The 22,911-nt window shown below is 44.3% G+C and overlaps 1 protein-coding gene and 1 long non-coding RNA gene across 3 annotated transcripts in view; both read left to right on the top strand.

The window, feature by feature from the left end:
• LOC142829861 (uncharacterized) overlaps nt 1-7,227 on the top strand; it is a 46,820-nt gene extending 39,593 nt beyond the window's left edge. Inside the window, exon 3 of the long non-coding RNA XR_012904736.1 lies at nt 7,136-7,227. This is a non-coding gene — a long non-coding RNA (uncharacterized LOC142829861). The remainder of the gene's footprint in view (nt 1-7,135) is intronic.
• A 6,072-nt stretch (nt 7,228-13,299) lies between these two features.
• Nucleotides 13,300-19,351, top strand: LOC102447111 (tubulin polymerization-promoting protein family member 2-like). 2 transcript variants are annotated; one of them, XM_025189103.2, is made up of 4 exons: nt 13,300-13,436; nt 18,016-18,192; nt 18,366-18,519; nt 19,082-19,351. In XM_025189103.2, exons 1-4 carry the CDS (start codon nt 13,315-13,317, stop codon nt 19,262-19,264), a joined length of 636 nt encoding a protein of 211 aa, XP_025044888.2. In that variant the 5' UTR covers nt 13,300-13,314; the 3' UTR covers nt 19,265-19,351. The 2 variants fall into 2 exon arrangements, with proteins under 2 accessions (XP_025044888.2, XP_075788008.1); XM_075931893.1 differs by lacking the exon at nt 13,300-13,436 and adding an exon at nt 13,573-13,673.
• The last annotated feature ends 3,560 nt before the right edge of the window (nt 19,352-22,911 follow it).

Here is a 22,911-nt window from a genome sequence, read left to right as displayed (position 1 = left end):
TCTACTCTACCATGTATTACACATGCCAGAGGTATTCATCAGGTGCAATTCTTGTGTATTGAGATTTCTGAAATTCTTCAGGGAAAATTTATTCTGGAGCAGAGGGTCTTGCGCTCCCTGCCTGGGGGCCATCTCCCACCTGAGTGATTGTGCAGTCCAGCCTGGGACTCCTGGTGAACTGGGAGGAGAGGGTGGGACAGGGATGGGGCTTTGGGGCTGGTAATGGAAAGGGATGGCTCCGCAGGCTGGGAGTTTAAGACCCCTGTTCGAAGTCATTAAAGTTTTTAAAATCTATTCTTTCTCCGTTGTGTACATATCACCCATTCATGTCTGTGGTATTTATGCATTCATAAGTAGCCATATAGTTTAAGGCTATCCTCTGCTGCCTTCTATTCATACACATAGCCCCACTGACATAAAGTCTGAATGTGGACCATGAATGATCACTTATAAATCTTGACCCCAGCTAATATGTATTTTGATAATCTCAAGCAGTGTGCAGTTATGAGTATAAAATGGCTGTGTGGGGAAAAGAGGGCCCACTTTCCCCAAATGCCAGATGTTTTCTCCTACCAGCTGGAGATGATGTTAGCACCACAGTGAGATTTTTTTATTTAATTCAGGATGGAGGAGTTGACATAACCTCTACCCCTAAAATCTACTGCCCTCCAGCTAGAGATGTAAACTCCCATTTAATCAGTTAACCGGTTAAATGTTATGTTTAACCAGTTGACCACTTAAACAGGATTCCCGGGGGGGGGGGGGGGGGGGGGGGGCTGGCTAGGCTGGAGTGCCGCTTGCCCCTGCCTGCCGCACAGTGGACCTGGTAACGCTGCTGGCCTGGCCCACCATGCCATGAGTTGCTCCAGCCAGGCCAGGCCCACTGCAGATAGAGAACTGCACTGGCCAGGCTTGGGCACCTCCCACCCATGGTGCGGTGAAGCGGGCCCATGGTGCAGGCTGGGGGGCCACTCCAGCGCAGCCGGCCCACTGCAGGTGCAGGGCTGTTTGGGCTGGGTCCACCACGTTGTGGTGTGGACAGGCAGGGAGCGTCACCAGACTCGCTGGACTGGAGCACCCCCAACCCATGGCATGGTGGGCCTGGCCAGGCTGAAAAAATTCCCCATCCACGTTGGGCCCTGCCTGGATGGAGCTACCCGCAGTATTGGGTGGGGGGGCTGCTCCAGTCCCGATGGGCCGCCAGTTAATCAGTAAGCATCACCTCGTGAGCATCCCTACCTCCAGCCATACCGCATGCTCCCATTGAAGAGAAAGAGGACTGAAGGAATGGATCAAATGTAATAAGTGGCTCTAAATACTGAATTATTGGTCTTGAAATTAATGCTAAAAATCTAAGTGTTGAAACAAGTACAAACTACTTTTGAAGCACAGAAGTTTATATTTATATTATGTTTCCATGAATGAACCAGCGGCTGAAATTGACAGTTGAACCGTTGTGCTCACATAGGGAATGGGAGTGTGTGTGTGCATTGTGTCTTTCTGCTAATAAAACCAAAATTATCCTATAATTAGGAGTAGCAGGTGGTGAGGTCCTGAGCGTTGTGTACCACAAGCCCGGGTTCACACCTGTTCCTTTCACAAAAATAGGAATATGTGTATGTGTCTATATATATTTTACCTCAGGTTCTCTGTTTTTTGCACACAATTCACCTAAGATGGAAACACAGGGCTTGATTGATATCAGTTTTAAACAAGCTGGGTTTTGTTTTTTTCCCTCCCCCCTTAACCAGACCTGTAAAGCAGTCCCAGGCTGTGGCTTCAGCAACTGGCAGAGTGAGGCCAGCTGAATTGTGTAGACTCCCACAAAGGGTGTCTTGCTTCCGGCAGATGTCCCAGATACCAGGCCATTCAATTCCACCACAAAAATAGTTGCATAAAATATTGTGTGTTCTCTCTGACCTGACAGTGATGGGACTCTTCCGCTTTGCTGGGCTTGTGGAAATATCCAGAATAAGCTGTGGCTTGTGTCCAGTAAACCTCTCTTCATGGTGCAGCAAAATGCCTGTCTGTAAGAATGCTAAAGGGAGGAGTGGTGTGGTTGGCCCTTTTTAATGTTAAATTTTTTTAAAAATCGGGTCTGTGTTCCTAATGGACGCTTTTTATGTAGCTTTTCAGAAGGAATGGAGGAAAGAGGCAGAGGGAATTTGGGTTTCTGATACTTTCTGGGACTGTTGCAATGTCTCCAGGAAAATTAGAACATAGCACCAGCTTCTCAGCTGTGGTACACTTGCATAGCACCAATGACTTCTGTGCAGCTGTGCTGACTTTCACCCTCTGAGGATCAGGCCAAGGAAGAATTTTTTTAAATTAAGCAAAGTAATTTGGATTGTATGTCATGAAATAACAACGGGAGAAAAAGTAACTGCAAAGATTCAGCCCCCTGAGCTGGAGAGATTTCTCTGAGTTAGAACACTGTGGAGTCTCTTTTTTTCTCTTTACTGCCCTGTTTCTAATCTTCTGCCTGTTTGCCTTGTCTTTGCTGGGAGCAGAACTGTGTTAGTTTAACATGGATTTCTTAAGAACTTCGAACTCTTGTATGTCCAAATCATGTTACCAATAATCATAGAACCATAGAGCTGGAAGAGACCTTAGAAGGCCATCAAGTCCAGCCCCCTGCCCAAGGCAGGACCAATCCCAATTAAATCAACCCAGCCAGGGCTTTGTCCCCAAATGCACAGAAAAAATCCTTTTTCACATTGGTCAGTGAAAATATACACTAGACTCTGGCTTTTAAAAAAATATTCCACTCTTTATGTGGACAAGGATTTCCATTCTACTTACTGTATATCATCTCACTTTATCTGACTTTCAGATCCCAGCTCCCTCTCTGGGAGGGACATATGTGCCTGCACATATGATGTCTGTTGCATAGGTGCAAAAGGAAGTACGAAATCTATGAAATTAGACACTGCAAAGTATAAATTACTTCACCAGATATAAGAGAGTAGAGATTCAGACCTCTTGCCTCCCATCTTTCTCTCATGTTTCCAAAACTCTTGTGATCTTTATCCATTTAGTTAAGCTCATCTTTCTCCCTGAGCCAAATTCCAGTTGGAGCTGTTTTAGCTCCCTGTTGGCAGAAGAGCATAGCTTTTTAAACTGCCTTCCTCCAGCCAACCTTAAACAGAGAGTACTACACAGAGCTCAAATTCTTTTTTCTCAGGACCTCTCAAACCAGAGGGTATCTCCATTTTGCCTGAGTTGTACTTGGCTCGGCTCCATGCACAATGGTGGATAGGGGAGAACTAGTTGCATAATCTAGCTGTATTTATACTAGTAATCAAGTTTTTGGAAATTTGTAGCAATAGTAGTTATTAATATTATTGCTCTGAAGCCATGGCCAACATGTGTCTAGATGCTGTACACACATAATGAAAAGATGGTCTCTGTCCGAAGGATCTTACAGTTTAAGTATACATTGAGAGATGACAAGTAGATTAAACAAAAAAAGACAGAGGACCAAAGGCAGCAGTGATTTCCTTCTTGTCTTGCCCTTTCTCCATTTTAGTGGTTTTTAAAATAGAATGTTCAGTGCATGTGATATTTATAGAAGTTTCTGTGGATTGACAGCCATGAAATTCTCTGCTAATGCAAGCCCTGGTGCCGAATGATAGTAACAATTCCCTCCGTTTGCCCACGACTTTGCTTCATCAATGGGTCCCCCTACAGGTGGGAGAATTTCACACTCTCTCTTTCTGAAAAGTGTACTGTCTCAGGCTCTGTTTGATGGCAGCCGCAACCTTTTCATTTGCAAACACAATTTATTTTCAGAGGGGTTGTGAATATTCCTACCATTAATAGAAGCATAAAGAAATTTCTGCTTTATTTTTCCATTGATATTTCTGGATGAAAACACATTTGTGTTTTAAAATTCCCCTACTGGCTAAATGAGCACGTCTTGTGCTTTTGGAACTCACCATAGATAGTTAACGTAGTGATATTGTTTCCTACACACAGTGCAAGATGTCTACACACTGCAGACGGGGAGTTCTAAAATGCAAGCTAAATCATCTTGTATAGTCTAAGCCATGCTATGCTCAAGGCTAGCTAATTGGGATGTTGTAAGTAATTTCTTTACTTTTCATGGAGTGCGAGGTGAGATGATACAGTACAAATAATGTAATAGACTGAACATTATAAACTTTAATGGTAACATAGCTTAATAGCTCTGCAAGCAAGGTCAAAGTGCTGTTTTCAGATATTAATTGAGCCTTGATCTTTATGCATTAGAGAATGTTGCTGTTGTTCCATAGAACAGAGAGGAAATGTTAACAGAATGCAATCCATTCACTATTTTATAGTTTGTCATGTTTTCTTTCCTCCCATTATTTGAAACGAATCTTAAGATACTTGAAGTAACATTTTCCAGGGTTCAAACATGCCTGTCCAGTCATTCGGAAAAGAAACAAAAACATTAGCAATAGAAGGGACATTAAGGAACAGCTTTATGTCATGTGGGTGCATCTCTGTAAGAGATGTGCATGTAAGAGCATTGGGTAGAAATCTGTTCACACTGCAGATAGGTCTCCAGAAACTTAAAAGCATCTAAATGTTGGGGCTAAATTGCTTGACTGTGAGTACATTTCAAAATACCATTGAAAGTCAATAAGACCTGGATGCCTAGACACTTCTGTAACTTTACTTTGTATCATTTTTGTTAGAGTGCTTTTTTTGTAAACATAATCTTTGTGGTTCCCGAAAATCAAGCTTCAAAGATTGCTGATAAAACATCAGTGTCTGTACTGGTACAGTAAGTACAGTACATAAGGCATGAAGAGTTTAAGATAGGCTTCTTTTAGATTAGTATTGAAAAACTGCCAAGGGGTGTGTGCATACAGAAAAATGCTGTTGGAACAATGTGCAAATGGCTGGACGTGTTGAAACAAGCCCAAACCAAATCACTCATTACTAGATGAATTCAATTCATAGGCAAGTGCAGTTTTGATTATGGCAGGGGCTAATATAAGCTCACTAGATCAAAACAAAACAATATATTTCAGGAGCTAAATTCATTCCTGGCATATAATGCCATTTCCCTGGAGTTATTAGGTGTGAATATTACTAACATCATAGCACTTTTTATTACTGAGATACATTATTGTATGCTGTCTTTTCTTAAGAGTTTAGCTACAGTCTTAGAAGGCCAGTCTCAAAATATTTAACAATTTCTCTGTATCACAGTAGATTTTCAACAAAAGGTATGTCTGCTTAGCACTTGGGTAGTTAATAGCCATGCTAACATATTGATTGGACACCACAAGCCATGATCAACACTGAATTATGCTATCCTATTCGAAATAATAGGGATGTATGGTGAAAGTATTGTCCCACCTACCATCCTATGTCATAAGGATTTATCATCCAGCTTCAGAATATTTACTACTTGAAGATTTACTCAGCGTTGCTCAGGTCCTTAACTTAATTAATTAATTTTTTTTTTTTTTTTGCAAAATAAAATGAAAATGTACATGCTTCATTGAAATTATTGCTTTGGACTGAGGCTGAGGATGTGGGGTTCAGTATGCAGGCTGTCTCAGGGAGAGAGGACTACCTCAGCTTGGTACCTCTTTGTACTGTGGTCCTCACATACTTTTTACAGTTTATAAAGGATGAAATATCCTTTTTAATAAAAAAAAAATCTTTCCCCTTGTCAAAGGGAAGCAGAGCCTCACTTTAAATGAAACACAATGCCCAGAATGAATGTTCAGCCTAACTGTGGCCAGTTAAAGCACATTCTATCTGAAATGAACTACAGAGCCTTTTGCAGATTCCATTTGACCAAACCTCAAAGTAAAAATCAGCCACTTCTCAATAGTCTTAGTGTCTGATAGTGTAGAGCAATGATTTTAATAGACTTGCAGGGCAGCTAGTCTCAGGAAACTGGTCACTGAAAGAAATACTTTTATTTTTTTATGGAGGGGAACACACAAAATGTCAGTCAATACACAAGCTAGAATGGACAATTCTTGATTTATTTCTGAAAGTTGATTGGAGGGGCTACCTCAGGGACTCAAAGACAGCATGACACCGGTTTTCAAACAATGGTGGGATGGGTTTTTTTCCCCCATGGTGCTAGCTTGTGGCATTTACCCTCTATGATTACATCAGAGGTGAGTGGAGTGTTTTCCTACTCAGAAAGAGCACCAAAAATGACAGTCTTTAAGAGTTTTGCCAGCCAGTTGGCCCATGAAGTATAGCTATACCCACATTTTAAATTTCCACTATAATGCTGCCAATTATAATCCTTTATGTTTAGGGACTACAAACCCACTGATGAGAAATTTCCCCTCTGAATTAAAAGCTAACCTGTGAGCCTAGGAAAGGATTCATCTTCTGTAACATAAACAAAAAATAATCGAGAAAAAATTGTAAAATCTTAAATTAAAATATTAGGATCAACTGACTTAGTCTATATTTCCTTATCTAAGTGTCTGACAAGCAGTTTGTCATTTTTCTAGAATAAGGATCCCCTTTTCCAAAATCCATACATTTGTTTATCTAGGCAAATATGGCCATTGACTTTCAAATTAGTATTGCATACTACTCCATCATACTGTGCTTTCATTAAAGAAAAGCACTACATAAATGGAGTTTCTGCTTAGAGTTCAAAAAAGTCAAAGTTCAACTTGAAAATATAGTATGTGCATCTCAACGAAGGAAGGGCTCAAGGCACAAAACTTATATCCACATCCGAGTCTTGATTTCAAACCTCTCATATTTCCAGGGTGTTTGGATCTGCAGTTTTGATTTGTGTCCATCTGAAATCTGAACAGCTCCTTTTGATTGATTTCAAATGTTTAATACAGCTCTTGGAATTGTCAATATGTTGATGCCGTCATTCAAACAATTTCTCTGATCATGACACTAAAAAGAATTTATGCTATGAACAGCTGTATGTGAGGAGAGAAGTTAATGTGATTATGGTACTAATTCATACAATTTATGAGCTACAGAGTAATTTGGAATCAATTTATACTGAACAACAGAAAAACATTCTTCTTGCCCACTAAGATTTTCAAACTTTAATATTTTTCTTTTCACAGTTTTCTAGTATTCTGTATAACCTGCTGCATTATTTAAGCATTGTGAGTGTCCTAACGTTTTTTTTTTACAGGCTCTACACAATTTTTGGGTTGCCTTTAAATAGCTTATGCAGAGTCTTTAAGATGATATCAAAGACGTCTTCCAACTTTCCTGAATAACTATGTAAGTGTTTGGACAGAATCCTGAATTATATAGTTTATTTTAATAGCTAAGTGTTTTGCTAGTGCAGATTCATCTCTCTACCTAGGGCTGTGAAGATTTGGGCAATCTAAAGCATCCTTCTTAATGTATGAAGTTTTGAAAAAGCTGATAATTTTTTCTGCTTTGCAGAGGGGAGGAGTGGACCCCATGGGACTGTTTATACAAACCAGGCCTTTTTGTGACACATCTCAGTGGCGTAAATAGAGCATTTATTTGTCCTCACTCTGATGTCTTCAGTCTGTCCACATCAGATTCTTATCTCAAGCCTCACTAAAATGATCTTGTAACAGGCTGGCAGCAGCCCAATACTTAACGAGTTACATGGCATCACATTCTGTGCTTTCTTGTACAGACTTTTTTTGAAAGCGCTAGATGCACAATTGAAGGCAAAAAAGATTAGCCACCCACTCATATAAGAGTAGAAGCGTACCACTGGGCAGAATGGGTACTCTGATGTAACTTTATTGAAACAATGTGCTTACAACATTTTGAAAACAATTCTACTATGTAATCTGTCAACTTTATGCCATCTTCCCAAAAAAGATGCTCATTACAGCTAAGTCTGGATGTAAGCTACAAGTCTCTATGTGAAATGCATTAAGAACCTGCTGACGGGCTGTCAAAAATAGTTGTCAGTGAGGAATCATCATCCAGTTAGCTAGTAGGCTTCTGTAGGGATTGGTACTCAACCAAGTACTAGTCAACATTTTGACCAATGATGTTGAAATACATATAAAATAAATATTGATAAACAGTTACAGGGATAAAAGACTGGGAGAGTAGTAAATAATGAGGAGGGGGAGGATAGTTAATATAGAGCAATTTAGATTGCTTGGTAAGGTGGGTCTAGTCAAACAAAATGAGTTTGAATACAGCCAAATGCAAGGTTGTATATTAAGGAACAAAGATTGCAGGCCATACCTACAGAATGAACAACTGTATCTTGGAAAGCAGTGTCTTCCAGAAGGATTTAAGAGTCATAGTGGACAAATAACAGAATATGAGCTCCCAGCAGGATGCTGTGACAAAAAGAGCTAATCTGACCCTTTGAAGTATATTCAGGGAGAGAGTGAATAGGAGCTGAAAGGTAATTATTTCAATGAGAGAGAATCTGTGAGACCAGTACCGGAATACTGTGCCCAGTCCACATTTTTTTCAATGATACTGAAAAATTGGAGAAGACACAGAAAAGAGGCACAAAAATGGTTTGGGGTAGAAAAAAGAAAGCCTTACATTGAGAAACTTAAGGAGCTCAATCTGCTTAGTTTATTAAGAAAAGAAGATTGAGCGCTAGGTTAATTACTGTGTGAGTCATTTAGTAGAGAGAAAGTACAGGCAGTCCCCGGGTTATGTACAAGATAGGGATTGTAGGTTTGTTCTTAAGTTGAATTTGTATGTAAGTCGGAACTGGTACATATTGTAGGGAAAACTCTAGCCAAACATTTCTCCAGAGCGCAGTTTTATTCTCCCAAACCTCACTTCCCTCAGTCCTTTATTCTCAAGCTGAGGTGTCTGCTGAGAAAAGCCGCTCCGCGTCTCCCTGGTCTGCTGGGGGAGGGGCGCTAGCTTCACGTCTCCCTGGTCTGCTGGGGGGAAGCAGCTAGTGCGGGGTTGCCTCACCCGTTTGTAAGTAGGGATCCTATGTAAGTCGGATCCATGTAACCCGGGGACTGCCTGTACAAGGAATTAAAGGGCTTGGTAATCTTAGGGCAGAGAAAGTCCTAACAAAGAAAACAAAACAAATAAAAAAGCAATGGCTGGAAGTTAAAGCCAGAGAAATTCAAATAAAAAAGGCCACCACACTTTTGCTATGTCTACACTCGCGCCTTCTTGCGCAAGTACGGCTGTTCTTGCGCAAGAATCTGCATAGCGTCCACACTGCCCGCCCGCACTTCCGCAAGAAAATGTACAGTACGGCGTGGTAAGAGAGGGCTCCTTGCACAAGAGTTACGCTCTTTTTTTATCAGGTATAAGCCATCTTGCGCAGGAGCTCTTGCGCAAGAGGGCAGTGTGGACACTCGGCAGGGATTTCTTGTGCAGGAAAGCCCTATGGCTAAAATGGCCATCAGAGCTTTCTTGCGCAAGAGAGCATCCACATTGCCATGGGAGCTCTTGTGTAAAAGCACAGCATGCACATGGCAGTGTGGATGTTTTCTTGCGCAAGACTTCTTGCACAAGAATCCTTGGGCAAGATGCCGCCAGTGTAGACACAGCCTTTGTGTCTACAGTGCATTAAAATGTAATTTATATTCTCCTTGTAGCATGCAACAGTCCTTCCCATGTACATGCTCAAGTGCAGTAACTGCTCTGAAAAGTGAATAGCAATAGCATTGTGGGGATTCCATATTGTGTCTCAAAAGCAAATGTGTCCAATTTATCAGTCAAAAGCTCACCTTCAAATGTCAGTTGGTTTCTTTTTGGCACCTCATTAGGCAAAGGTTCAAGTATATCTTCAGGAATAACTTCAATATTTTAGAGACAATGGGGTTGCATGCTATGGAGGGAGGAGTCTGGACTGCAAAATTTCCATTATTGTAGCTCAGGCATCAGAAGGAAAGAATCTGCTTGACTTTCACATTGTAGAGTGAATTTGCTGTGATGACAGAGAGACACGTCCAACCTCTTTTGACTTGCAAAGTGAATACATTTGATTTAGAATAATTGAGAGATAATAAACATGGAATCCCAAGACTTTATTATATTGATTACATCCTGGTGAATATTTTTGGTAGAAACTTTTTGGAAAGAAAAATGCAGATTTTATGACGCAATTTTTTTTCTCAGAATTGTGTCAGTTTTGCCAAATATTTCATTTTGTGAGGGAAAAAATTCTGAAAACAATTTAAACTTTTTATTTTGACATTTTGTAAACATTTTGTTTTATAGTTCATAATGTCTTTTCATTTCAAAATTCCCTGTAATTGTGTCATTCATAAAAATCAAATGCATCTGAAATTGGGTAATATAAAAGAAGTAGGTTTCAACTTTGTCAAATCAAAACATTTTATTCAACCTGAAATGATTGATTTCCTTTTTGAGTTGTGGATAATTTTTATTTTTGATCCAACTTGAAAATTTTCATTCACTTTTCAAAATTGCCAACGAACTAAGATAATTGTTTGTTCACAGCTTTAGTAGAAATTCATTTTTCAGAATAGAATAAACTGTAATGGATTGAGTCTCCTCTTATCACAAACATATGATTTCCATTAACATTAATAGGAATAATACACATGCATAGATGGGCAAAATGAGTCATATATCTATCTGACTTCAGAAGGGCAAAAATCTGTGTCTTGTTTTTTTAGTCTTTCAAATCAGAGAACTGCTTTATTCTAACAAAGCTGCAGTTCTGCAAATTTATCAAATTGTTTTTTAGGACAGTAAGGAAACACAAGGAAAGTCTCCTTTTGATTGATTCCTACCAACTGTTAGTGCTGTGAAAAGCAATGCTGAGTTTCTCTCTAGCTACGTCTAGATGACTTTCTTCTGCTGAAAGAAGATATGCAAATGTGGAGCTAATTTGCATATCTTCTTCCAATTGCATTATTGGAAGAGGTTTTGTTGAAAAAGAAAGCAGTTTAGACTATGTTATTTCGGAAAAAAAACCAACAAAGAACCCGGCACACCTCACTTTTTTAGGAAGAAGGATTCTTTTAAAAAAGGTTTTTTTTTTTCCCAAAAGAACTGCATCTAAAACTGCTTTCTTTTTTGACAAAACCTCTTCCGATAACGTGATTGGAAGAAGATATGCACATTAGCTCTGAATTTGCATATCTTTCTTCAGCAGAAGAAAGCAGTCTAGACGTAGCCCCTGTGTTGAGGAATTGAAGTTAGAAGACACATTGTGAGGGGGGGGCGGGGACATCCTGGCTCCACTCAGGACAATGAGAGCTTCTGTTTACTTCAGTGGAGTCAGGCTTTCCTTTGAAGGGTATAGTCTACACTGGTATGTATAAAGTGCTGGTAGCTACAGAAGTGCAGTAGGGAAACCATTGTTGTGTGTCCACGCTGTAAGCTGACAGCACAGTAGCATGACCGTACTTGTGGCACTTGCAGCAGCATTCGGAACAGTGCACTCTGGTCAGCTGTCCCACAGAGCACCTCTTCTGCTTCCGCTGAGGCTTTTGAGAAAATGGGGGGGGGGGTTGTGGGGTATCCTGGGTCCTGTCCCAATGCCCCATGGTTCATCCTTTCACTTCCCAGCCTCCTCTGTGCTTCCATCTGCATTTGGCATCATTTTTCAATCGCTTTTGTGCCAAGGACTCTGCCTCCTGATCTGTGGGAATGGATCCCAAACTGTTGAAGAAAATGCTGCTCGGTCTCACTAACATGTCATGAATGGTAGTTGTTACTCCTGACTCCTTAACTGTAAAGTGATGAGGAGGAATCCAACACTGATCTTGCGAGCAAAGAAGCTATGACACGCGATATCTTGTGGCATTCGTGGAGGTGATGATTAGAGTGGAATGCTGTTTTGGGGCCTGCAGGCATCGAGTGGTGGGATCACATCATCATGCAAATCTGGGATGACAAGCAGTAACTGCAGCACTTTTAGATGAAGAAAGTTGCTTTCATGGGACTATGTAAAGAGCTTGCCCCAGTGATGTGAATAGGCAAGCATGGCCTGGAACACCATATCAGCAAGTCATTTTTAGTTGGTGTAGCACACTGGAAGGACTCTGACTGCTACCCTCAGCCCCTCCACTGGCTGTCGCTAGTGGACAGGACTGAGGTCTCTCAGCTGAAGGCTCAGGTCTCCCAATGGGAAAAGACCAAACCTGCTAGGCCCCACTCCCCACCCATGTGCACAGGAGTGGCAGTTCTGTGGAAGGGTACGGGCTGGGGCTGGAAGTGCTGCGCTTTTCCCCACTGGCGCAGTAGGGGATGCTTCTGGGCAGGGAAAACATTTGCTTATTTTTCCCCACAAAATGCTGTAAGATAATGGAATGTAATTCCAAGATAATGGAATGTAATTTAACCCAAACACCTTTCTAAACCCCCTAAGAAAAATCCTCACTGCACTCAATGAAAGGGGTCCCAAATGCTGTGTTGGTGGAATACAGACTTTTGAAGATCCTCTGTTCCTTAGCAGTTTGTATTGCACTGCAAAATGTAAATACATGCCTGTTATGAAACAAAACATAATATATATAAAAATAAGGGATGATATGTAGTGTCACAGGTGGAGGAACTCCATGTGGGGCAGAAAGGGGTGAAAGAAAAGAAAACAAATGTATCTTTAAAAAATCAGTTGAATCCTATCTGAGACCTCATCCTTTAAAATGCAGGGTTTTTGCCCGGTACTGCTACAGGGCAGAATTAAGGTTGTTTGGGTATCCCAAACAGTGCATTGCTCTCCTTTAACATGTTTGGCTTTCTTTTTAATTAAACCTTAACCCTCAATATTTTGGAGTTATAATACTTGGTCTGGGGATAATTGCAACATTCCTGTAAAATATTTTATCCTAAATGACAATATGTATTCTCAATCTTAGTTCCACTTTACTAATTTATTTTTCTGATGATTAAAATTACATTTAATTGTGATTAAACTAAATTGGATTACAATTATGTTAATTGAGATTTCATTTAAATTAGTTTAAACTGATATTGGATTATGTTCAAATTAGATTAAATTTGAAGAAAGATAAAATTAGATTGTAAATTTAGGTTTGATTGCATTCAAATTAGATTTAGAATAAATTAAATTGAAATGAGATTGAGACAAATTTGGATTACATTTGCATTATATTAAGATTAATTTTGTTAATGTTTAGAATAGATTAAGGTGATTTTAGTTTGGATTAAATCTAGATTAGATTACATTTAAACTAATGTCACGGATTCTGTGTGGATTAAATTAAGATTAGATGAGTTTTGGTGGGATATTTAGGCAGCAAGCATTTAGGGAAATGTTTAGTTGGGTATAAAAATTTCTCACCATTCAGCCCAGTTGCCCAAATACTACTACTGTTTTTAGCCTTCTGGTGACACTGATGTCAGAGCTCAGGTGGGTGGGGCAAATAATGACATCACAAGCAACTGATGAGGTTACAATATGAGGCTCAGTCTGAATCCCCAGGCTGTGGTGCTGCTGGCTCAAAGTATTTAACCTCCTCTCAGGAGAAACAGGCAACAAGCGGACACAGGAATATCTACACACTCAGGTTAGCCCAGCTTTTGAATAAGGAATCGGTATTAGAAGGGAAGAAATTGATTTGGATTTTAGCAATCCCTTGGAATAAATCCAGACACACTCCACTAGATTCAGTCAATTCTTTTGGGCTTTCAGTTGAATGCCTCAGGATTTACCCAGAGATGAACTATCTGGTTCTTCCTTTAGAGTTCAAGCAGCATTGGGAGCCCTATCAGTCTAGAAGAAACTTGAAGGACAAAGCCAGAGGGTAAATGGATATGGGTGTAGATAGAAGAGGATAAAAATGTCCAAGAAGCCTAAGGGGGTTAGATACTCAAATCCCTTTTAAAAATCAGCATGAGTTTGTGTGCCCAACTCCCTTTTACTTCTTTGAGAATCCTGATATGGTTCTTATATTTTCTTTCTCAAGCCTAGATACAATTGATCTGAGTTTGACAATTTATGGAATATTGACAAAGGCTCAGAAAAGGTTAAAGAGCTATATCTGGGGAATTAGTCAGCGAGAAGGTTTGATGAATCTGGGTTCGATTCTAAGCCCAGCCAAAGACTTAAAGGCTATGTCTACGCTGGCGGCTTCTTGCGCAAGAACATCTTATGCAAGGGTTCTTGTGCAAGAACTCTTGCGCAGGAACACATCCACACTGCCATGTGCAAGGTGTGCTTATGCACAAGAGCATCCACGGTAGTCTGGATGCTCTCTAGTGCAAGAAAGCTCTGATGGCCATTTTAGCCATAGGGCTTTCTTGTAAAAGAAACCCCTGCTGTGCGTCCACACCGCCCTCTTGCTCAAGAGCGTGTGGGCAGTGTGGACGCTCTGCGGAAGAATGGCCATTCTTGCGCAATAACCTGCTAGTGTAGAAATAGTCAAAGACTATCAAATCTGCCTCCGGGATTTGGACAACCAGTTTCCATTTAATTTTGATGGAAATTGGATGTCCACATCACTTAGGCTGTTTTCAGAAGCTCACGCTTCCCCATCTGCAAAATGTGAATAATTCCCTCCCTCCAATTCTAAATTCAGGGATATGATGAGACTCAGATACTATGATCTGATCTCCCAACTTCATTCACTCTGTGTGTGTGGGGGGAGGGCGAGGAGGGAGCGGGAGCAGACTGTGCAGATTGCATCTTTAGGTGGTATCCCAAGGTTTGTGTGATGCTGGAGCTCTGATCACTGCTCTACAGCCAAAATGCTTCTGAAATAAATGTAGTCAAACTTTACTAATTCTGGGTCACTGAGAATGAAAATGATGCTTAAAATTGTTGATTGGCTCTAGTTTTCAAGATATGCTATTGGGTGAGTATATACGACCCTTGACTTGCCAATGGTGGAGGATAAGTGAGTTATAAAGGGAAGGGATCTCAATTTAAACCAGAAATGACTAAAATACATCTTTGACTGGATCTATGAATAAATCTATGACTGGGTTTGGACAGTACTTGCTTTTCAGGCAAAACAATGAATGATGCAATCTGAAGCTGGTATTGCGTCATACATGATATGAATTGCATCATATTATTCCTAGAAGTCATGGATGATGCAATCATAACGAAGCTTACATCACTCTGCTGAACAAATTGCCCTATATCAGCTCTAGAAATCATACAGTGTCATGCTCTCTTATTTGTCAGTGTTTGATTTTGCAAAGGGACACATTTCTGTTTAGCCAAAGTGAGCAGAGATGCCTCGAACTTGTGTGAACAGTGCAGATAACTTTTGCTATGTTTGTGGTGAAGTGACTTTTGCATCACAAAAGCACACTATAACCACTATGGTTAAGAAAGCCTATCACCTTTATTTTGGCTGCAAAATTGGAGATCAGGACAAGAGGTGGGCCCCACACATATGCTGCAACACTTGTGCAACAAATCTTCGCCAGTGGCTGAACAGGAAAAGGAAATCTATGCCTTTTGCTGTGCCAATGATTTGGAGAGAGCCAACAGATCATACCAGCAATTGTTACTTCTGCACGGTGCCTCCAGTTGGGAAAGGTGTGTCAAAGAAGAAAAAATGGACTGTGCATTATCCAAACATTCCATCAACTATACGCCCAGTACCCCACTGAGGAGGACTGCCGGTTCCTGATGCACCAGAATCATTCTCACTTGAGTCAGACGAGGAAGAGGAAGAGGATGAAACTTCTGGTCCTGAACCATCAATGTCACAGGACCCACATTTTCTCCCATCCTCCTCCTCTGAACCACACCTCATAACACAAGGTGAACTGAATGACCTTGTCAGGGATTTGGAACTACCCAAGAGTAAGGCAGAGCTGTTGGGCTCCAGACTACAGCAGTGGAATCTCCTGGCAGGTGATGTTAGGGTTTCCGTGTTCCGTGACTGTCAAAAGGATATTGTCCCATTCTTCTTCATGGAAGCTGATCTTGTAGCCTGCAACAACATTGATGGGGTGATGGCAGCCCTCAACTTCGTTCACGATCCAGATGAGTGGAGACTATTCATTGATTCATCGAAGACGAGTCTTAAAGCTGTTTTGCTGCATAATGGCAATATTTTGCCATCAATTCCAGTTGGTCATACAGTCCATATGAAGGAAACCTATGACAACATGAAACTACTTTTGAGGTGCATAAACTATGACCAACATCAGTGGCAGCTTTGTGGCGATTTGAAGGTTGTTGCTCTCTTGCTTGGTCTGCAGACTGGATACACAAAGTACTGCTGTTTTCTCTGCTAATGGGATAGTCGTGCAAGAGATTCCCACTACATCAAGATAGATTGGCCACTCCGACAGTCATTGGAGCCTGGGAGGAAAAGTGTTCAGCATCCACCCCTTGTTGAATCAAGGAAGATTTTGTTACCACCCTTACACATCAAGCTGGGTCTGAAAGAACTTTGTCAAGGCCATGGACAAAACACAAGCAGCTTTCAAGTACCTCAGTGGAAAATTTCCAAGGTTAAGTGAAGCTCAGATAAAGGAAGGTGTCTTTGTTGGTCCTCAGATTTGTGAACTTCTTCGAACTGATGCATTTGACCATGCACTGCGTGGTAAGGAAAAGACGGCATGGAAAGCTTTCCAATTAGTGGCAATAAATTTTCTTGGAAACAACAAGGCAGACAACTACAGGTTGTTGGTGGAAAAACTCCTTAAGGCATACAAAAGCCTTGGTTGCAATATGTCACTAAAGATACATTTTTTGCACTCTCATCTAGATTTTTTTCCACCGAACTGCGGAGCAGTGAGCGACGAGGACGGTGAGCGATTTCACCAGGACATTGCAACAATGGAGAAACGCTATGAGGGCAAATGGAGCCCATCAATGCTTGCAGACTATTGCTGGACAGTGACAAGAGATGCTCCATTTAATGGACACAAGAGACAAGCCAAGAAGCGCCGAATAGACACTGAATAGGACTAAACTCTGTACATAATAGTTTTTTGCCTTTTGTTTCATAATAAATTTTATTTATATAACCCTTTTGCTGATTTTTAAAGTGTGACATAAACAGGACAGGTGAAATATTATCATGTAAAGCAACCATAAACACATGAAAAGACCTAGGTTTACAATTTATGATTAAAACTCTACTATCTACACAATATACATAGACGTAAAATGTAAAAACTTAAATATTTTGGAAACAGTAGCCAATCAGTTGTTTTAATTGTCATATTTGAATTCAGCACATCAAAATACATAATAAATAGCACATTTTATCTCTGAAGCAGACAACTTCTAAAAAATTGTAGACCAGTGTTATGGTTGTGTTTTTCAAAGCAGTCCAGAGGATTCAGGTGCCCAATTTCTATACATGTTAATAGAATACTACAGGTTTCACCTCTCTAAATCAGGACTCTCTCGTCCAGCAGGACCACAGATGTTGCTGAATGAGAGAGCCCTGGGCAGGAGGGCAAGCTCGTGAGAGCCCCGTGTACAGCGAGGCTGGTGGGAGTGGGGCCAGAGCCTCAGCAGCCTGGCAGTGGGGCCGAGGCAGTCTGGCAACCCAGCTGTGGCTGGGGCAGCCTGTGCATGCTGATCTAGCAGCAGGGTTGTGCTGCAGTAACCTGAGAGGGGCTGCATGCCAGCCTGGCAGTGGGGACGGAGCCGCGGCAGCCTAAATGGCAGCAAGGGGAAGCCCAGCAGCAGAAGCCCATCTGGGACTGCAGGAATGGAGCCATGGCAGTGGAGCTGGGGCTTCAGCAACCCAGTTAAGGCTGCAGCAGGTCAGCAGGCTGATCAGGGCCGTGTGCCAGCTAGCAGCAGGGCTGGTACCCCAGCAGTGGGGCCGGGGTAGCTGTGTTGCCCATCTTGCAGCATGGCTGAAGGAGGCAGCGGCAGGGAGGGGTGGCAGGTTGGGGGGTGGGGCTGGTGACAGGGGACCTTCCCTAGTCCAGCAAATTCCCTCATCCAGGACCACTCAGGTCCTCAGGGTGCTGGAGCAGTGATGTCCAACCTGTACTGACACATTCCCTGTCTCAAAATCCCAGACCCCTCACTCCTAAATTCCGGTCATCTTTGTGTAAATATCATTCTGATTTTACCAACATAGTTTCAGGGTGCAGGGGTTGTACTGGTGATGTGTTGTTGGGAGGCTCACTCTACCCATCTCCTTCCTCTTTCTCCAGCCGGAGGATGTCGGAGTTGGAGAAAGCATTCCGTAAATTTGCTGTGTATGGTGACACGGCTGCCACTGGCAATGACATGACAGGCAAGAATTTCTCCAAGATGCTGAAGGATTGTGGCGTGATGGATGGGAAGGCTGTGACCAGCACCGATGTCGATATTGTGTTCAACAAAGTCAAGTGAGTGGGGAAGAAAGGGGAGCAACAGTCAAGAGAGGGGAGGGGAAAACAAAGAGGAGAGAAGAGCTGGTTCCCCAGAGTGATGACTACGGTGGGGATGGTCTGGACTTTTTGGTGCCACTAGCCCCACAACCTAGCGGTAACTTCCCTTGTCTGTTCCCCTCTCACTGCAGGACCAAAGGCGCTCGCACCATCAACTTTGCTGAGTTCCAGCAGGCCATGAAGGAACTGTGTGGCAAGCGCTTCAAGGGCAAGTCTCCTGAGGAGGCACTGCAGGCTGTGTATGCACTGATGGAGGGCAAGGAGCCAGCCAACGTGGGTGTCACGGTGAGTATTCGTTCTCCTTAAAGGACTCAAGCCCTGTACTCCTCAATTCCTCACCAGAGCACCAGATTTCCCTGCCCTCTGGACAGATGCATGTGAGGCAGGAATGCCCCCTGCTATGGGAGTCTTTTTTCTCAGCCACCTGCCTGAGATCCCACTTCATTAAGGGAAAGAAAATGAGCATAATAGAGGCTTCCCACCATAGAGAGATCACACCTCATTCAGGGCAGCTGGGCCAGCGCTGGGTTAAACCAGTCCCCAGAAACCTCCCCTGGCTGTAGGAAGCTCTTCACACACATATACCCACCTCCCCCCCCCCCCCCATCACTTCTCAGTCACTGTACAGGGAACTGCTCCTCCATCCACCTAACCTCTATGCATTTGGCTCACTCCATACCCCAACACAGCATGAGCTTCCTGGAGATACTGCATCCCCCTGGCAACAGGAATGAGCCCAGTCCAATCCCCCACCCTACACAGGCCTCACCATTTGGGATAGGCATGAAACTACTGTGAACTCCACTCTCAGTTCTGCTGACTTTTGCTGGGACTCCCTCTCTTACAGAAAGCCACTACAGCTGGAGGGGTTGACAGACTGACAGACACCAGCAAATACACAGGCTCCCACAAGGAACGGTTTGATGAGAGCGGCAAGGGGAAAGGAATAGCTGGTCGTGAAGACATGACCGATAACAGTGGCTATGTTGGGGCCTACAAGGGATCTGGCACCTATGACAAGAAACACTAGAGATGGCACTGCACCTTTGGGAGCCCTACACTCTGTTGTCCTCTGTCACCTAGGAGAGAGGCCATTAAACATCGCATCATCATTGCAGTTTGGCTTCTTGTTTATGTGTGTGTTACTCCTGGCGGATTTGTGCACCACTCCATGCACACAGTACGTCTGGAATGGAGGGACAGGGCCCAGGGGTGTTATGGGGACTGACCTGGCTCTTGCACTGTCTCAATATTGGGTCAATCTCTCTGCTGACTCAGTGTCGGGAGTGGGGAAGGCTGCAGGGTGATCCAGCTCCAGCCAGTAGCCTGTGTGCACACCAATGCCATGCTGGAGCCTCCACATTTATTTATGGACAAATAAAATGTGCGGTATTTTTAAAATATTATGTGCAAAATATGTTTGGCACAGACTTCCCTCAGGAGTGGGGTGTGCAGGGGCCAGACCAGCCGGTCAGAACATTGATGGGACTGGAGGATTCCTATCTAAATGTGAAGAGGCCCAGCCCAGCTCAATGCAGGATCCTGATCCTGGGGTATTTTGTCTCCTGTCCAGTGGAATCCTGTTCAGGATCATGTATATCAAAGCTGCTTCCAGGTATGAAGAAGAGGCAGAGGGCAGGCAGCTGTCCCAGATTAGAGTGCTGCAACATGACAGAAAGCCAGTGTGAGGAGCTGGGTTGCCAATATAGATGGGTTCAGTTCCAGGAGAAACCGGTTCACCAATGGGGGGGGGGGAGCGGGCAGAGGAGCAACGGGGGCAATGACTGGGACCAGGGTGTTTTAAAAGGGCCAAGGAGGCCTCAGCTGCTGCCAGCAACACAGAAAGACTAAGACAGTCTTCCTGCCTGCCCTCAATCTGAGCCTCTCCCAGAACATCTGGCATGTCCTGGAGCAGGGTATGTCTCGTGCACTGCCCTTGCCCCAAGCACTGGCTCCGCAGCTCCCACTGGAACTGTGGCCAATGGAAGTGAGGGGGTGGAGGCAATGGTACACGGAGGGCCCTGGCAGTCCTGACTGGAAGCCTCTGTGAGAGGTGTGTGTTGGTCACTTTAGGAACTGGCCAAGGTCAGTACAGCTCCCTCCTGCACCCCAATCCCCTGCCCAGCCTAAAGCCCACAGCCAAACTCCCTCCTGCACCCCAATCCCCTGCCCAGCCTAAAGCCCACAGCCAAACTCCCTCCTGCACCCCAATCCCCTGCCCAGCCTAAAGCCCACAGCCAAACTCCCTCCTGCACCCCAATCCCCTGCCCAGCCTAAAGCCCACAGCCAAACTCCCTCCTGCACCCCAATCCCCTGCCCAGCCTAAAGCCCACAGCCAAACTCCCTCCTGCACCCCAATCCCCTGCCCAGCCTAAAGCTTGCACCCTACAGCCAAACTCCCTTCCAGAGCCAGTACCCCTCACCTTCTCCTGCACCCGAGCTCCCTCCCAGAGACTGACCCCTCCCACACCTGCACCCCCTCCTGCATCTCAGTCCGCTACGCTGCCTCAGCCCAGAGCCTTTACTCTGTACCTAAACTCCTTCCTCCAGTTCATACCCTTCATCTTGCCCTGCACCCCAGCCCCTACACCAGCCTAGCGCCTGCACCCCACACCCCAAATCACTCCCAGTGCCTGCAGCCCTCACCTCTTCCTGCACCCAAACTCCCTCCCAGTGCTTGACCCCTCAATCCCTCCTACACTCCAACCCCCTGCACTCCTCATCCACAGTCCCTCCTGCACCCCAATCTCCTGCCCAGCCTATAGCCCATAGCCAAACTCCCTCCTGCACCTCAATCCCCTGCCCAGCCTAAACTCCCTTCCAGAGTCAGCACCCTTCACCTTCTCCTGCACCCAAGCTTCCTCCCAGAGACTGGCCCCTCCCATGTCTGCACCTCAACCTGCTACGCTGCCCCAGCCCGGAGCCTTTCCTCTGTACCTAAACTCCTTCCTCGAGCTCACACCCTTCATTCTGTCCTGCACCCCAGCCCCTACACCGTCCTAGAGCCTGCACCCCACACGTAAAATCAATCCCTGACCCCGCAATCCCTCCTATACCCCCAACCCTCTGCCCCAGCCTGGTGAAAGTGAGTGAGGGAGGGATATTGAGCAATGGAAGGAGGAGGGCTGGAGGGCATACAAGGGTGGGCCTTGAAGAAGGGACGGAACATGGGCATGGCTTCAGGGAAGGAGTTGGGGCAAGGGTCTTTGGATTTGCATGATTAGGCAGTTGGTAACTTTACTAGACAGGCATCTGGGAGCCCTGGCCAGGTTGGAAGAACATGCCCAGCAGTGCAACTGACAGCTCACAGGGCACCAGCCTATGCAGGCGTAGCACCACTCAAATGTCTGGTGGACTTTGTTGGCACAGACACTGCTTATGTGTGTGTGACGCTTGGCTCTTCTGTCCAGCAGCCTGAAATTGCTGTCAGGAAAGAGAGGGGGGTTATGCAGGCTTACTTTTTCAGACCAGTAGCAGTATGGGGCTTATGAAACATGGATAAGGATCCCTGATTTCACTCTTTGGTGAGTCAGTAGTTAGAGCAGGAGGGAAGCAGGGACTCAGGATTCCTAGGTCCTCTTCTCAGCTGTTTGTGAGGTGCAGGTTGTGATGTAATAAAGAGGGTTGGAGCAGTAAGTCACGGCACCAGTAACTGCTTTGCTCCTCACTTCCAGTGTGAGTGCAAGCACATCATGTCAGCTTTGTGCTTCAGTTTCACCATCTGTAAAATGGGGATAATCATTCTTGTCTCCCACCCAATAGCCCAAGTCCAAGCTCAGTTATGCCAATGTAAATGTGCAGTGACTCCACTGAAGTACCGCAGTAATTGAGCTGAATATCTGGCCCTTAGTCATGTGTGTGTATTTAGATTATGAATGTGCACCAGCTATGCACAGTATAGACTTGGGGTTCTTAAGCCTCATTTTACCACAACCCTCTTCTGATGACAAACATTTCGACATGACCTTGGGACTTGGGGGTAGGGAGAAGGACTGGAGCCTGAGCCCTCCTGAAGCCCACTGCCGGGAGGGTGGGGTGAAGCCCCACTCTCCTGGCAGCAGGGGGGTGGGGGCTACACCTTGACCCTTACCACTCAAGGCTGAAGACCTTGGAATTGATCTTTGGCCTAGCTGTAGGGGTCAGGCTTTGACCCAGGATGCAGGAAGTCTAAAATCAGAGATGGTTGTGACCCACTTTCGGGTCCTAGCCCACAGCTGGAGAAGCGCTGCCCTGGAACAAGAAGGAAGGGCAGGGTGTTGGAGGCAGCTAACTCCTCCAGTCCTTTCCCATCTGCCTCCTATCCCCCACATGGCTCCCTGGTCATCAGCTTCCTATGTGCTCGCAGCCATGGGAAGAGGGTGTGACAGGGGTGCCCCCCAGCATGCTTCCCCACCATCACCAAAACATTGAACGGGCAACACAAACCTAGCACTCCTAGCCCTGGCCCTTGTGCCCCACCCTCTGAACCACTGATGAGTGGGAAGGGTTTGAGAACTGGAAGCAGGCAAGAAGTGGCCTGTGGGGGACAGTGTGTGAGTGGGGCCACACCAGGCTGTTTGGGGAGGCACAGTGTCCCCCTGCCTATGCTAGCTGTCCTGCACCAGGGAGAGCCAAATCACAGCTGGGCTAGGAAGAGCTGCAGCCCGCAGCAACAGAGCCCCTCCCTCCATTAAGCTA

Source organism: Pelodiscus sinensis, chromosome 6 (genome assembly GCF_049634645.1).
Source record: "Pelodiscus sinensis isolate JC-2024 chromosome 6, ASM4963464v1, whole genome shotgun sequence".
NCBI lineage: Eukaryota > Metazoa > Chordata > Testudines > Trionychidae > Pelodiscus > Pelodiscus sinensis.
Note: the sequence above shows the minus strand (reverse complement) of the source record. Positions and strands in the feature narration are given on the sequence as shown.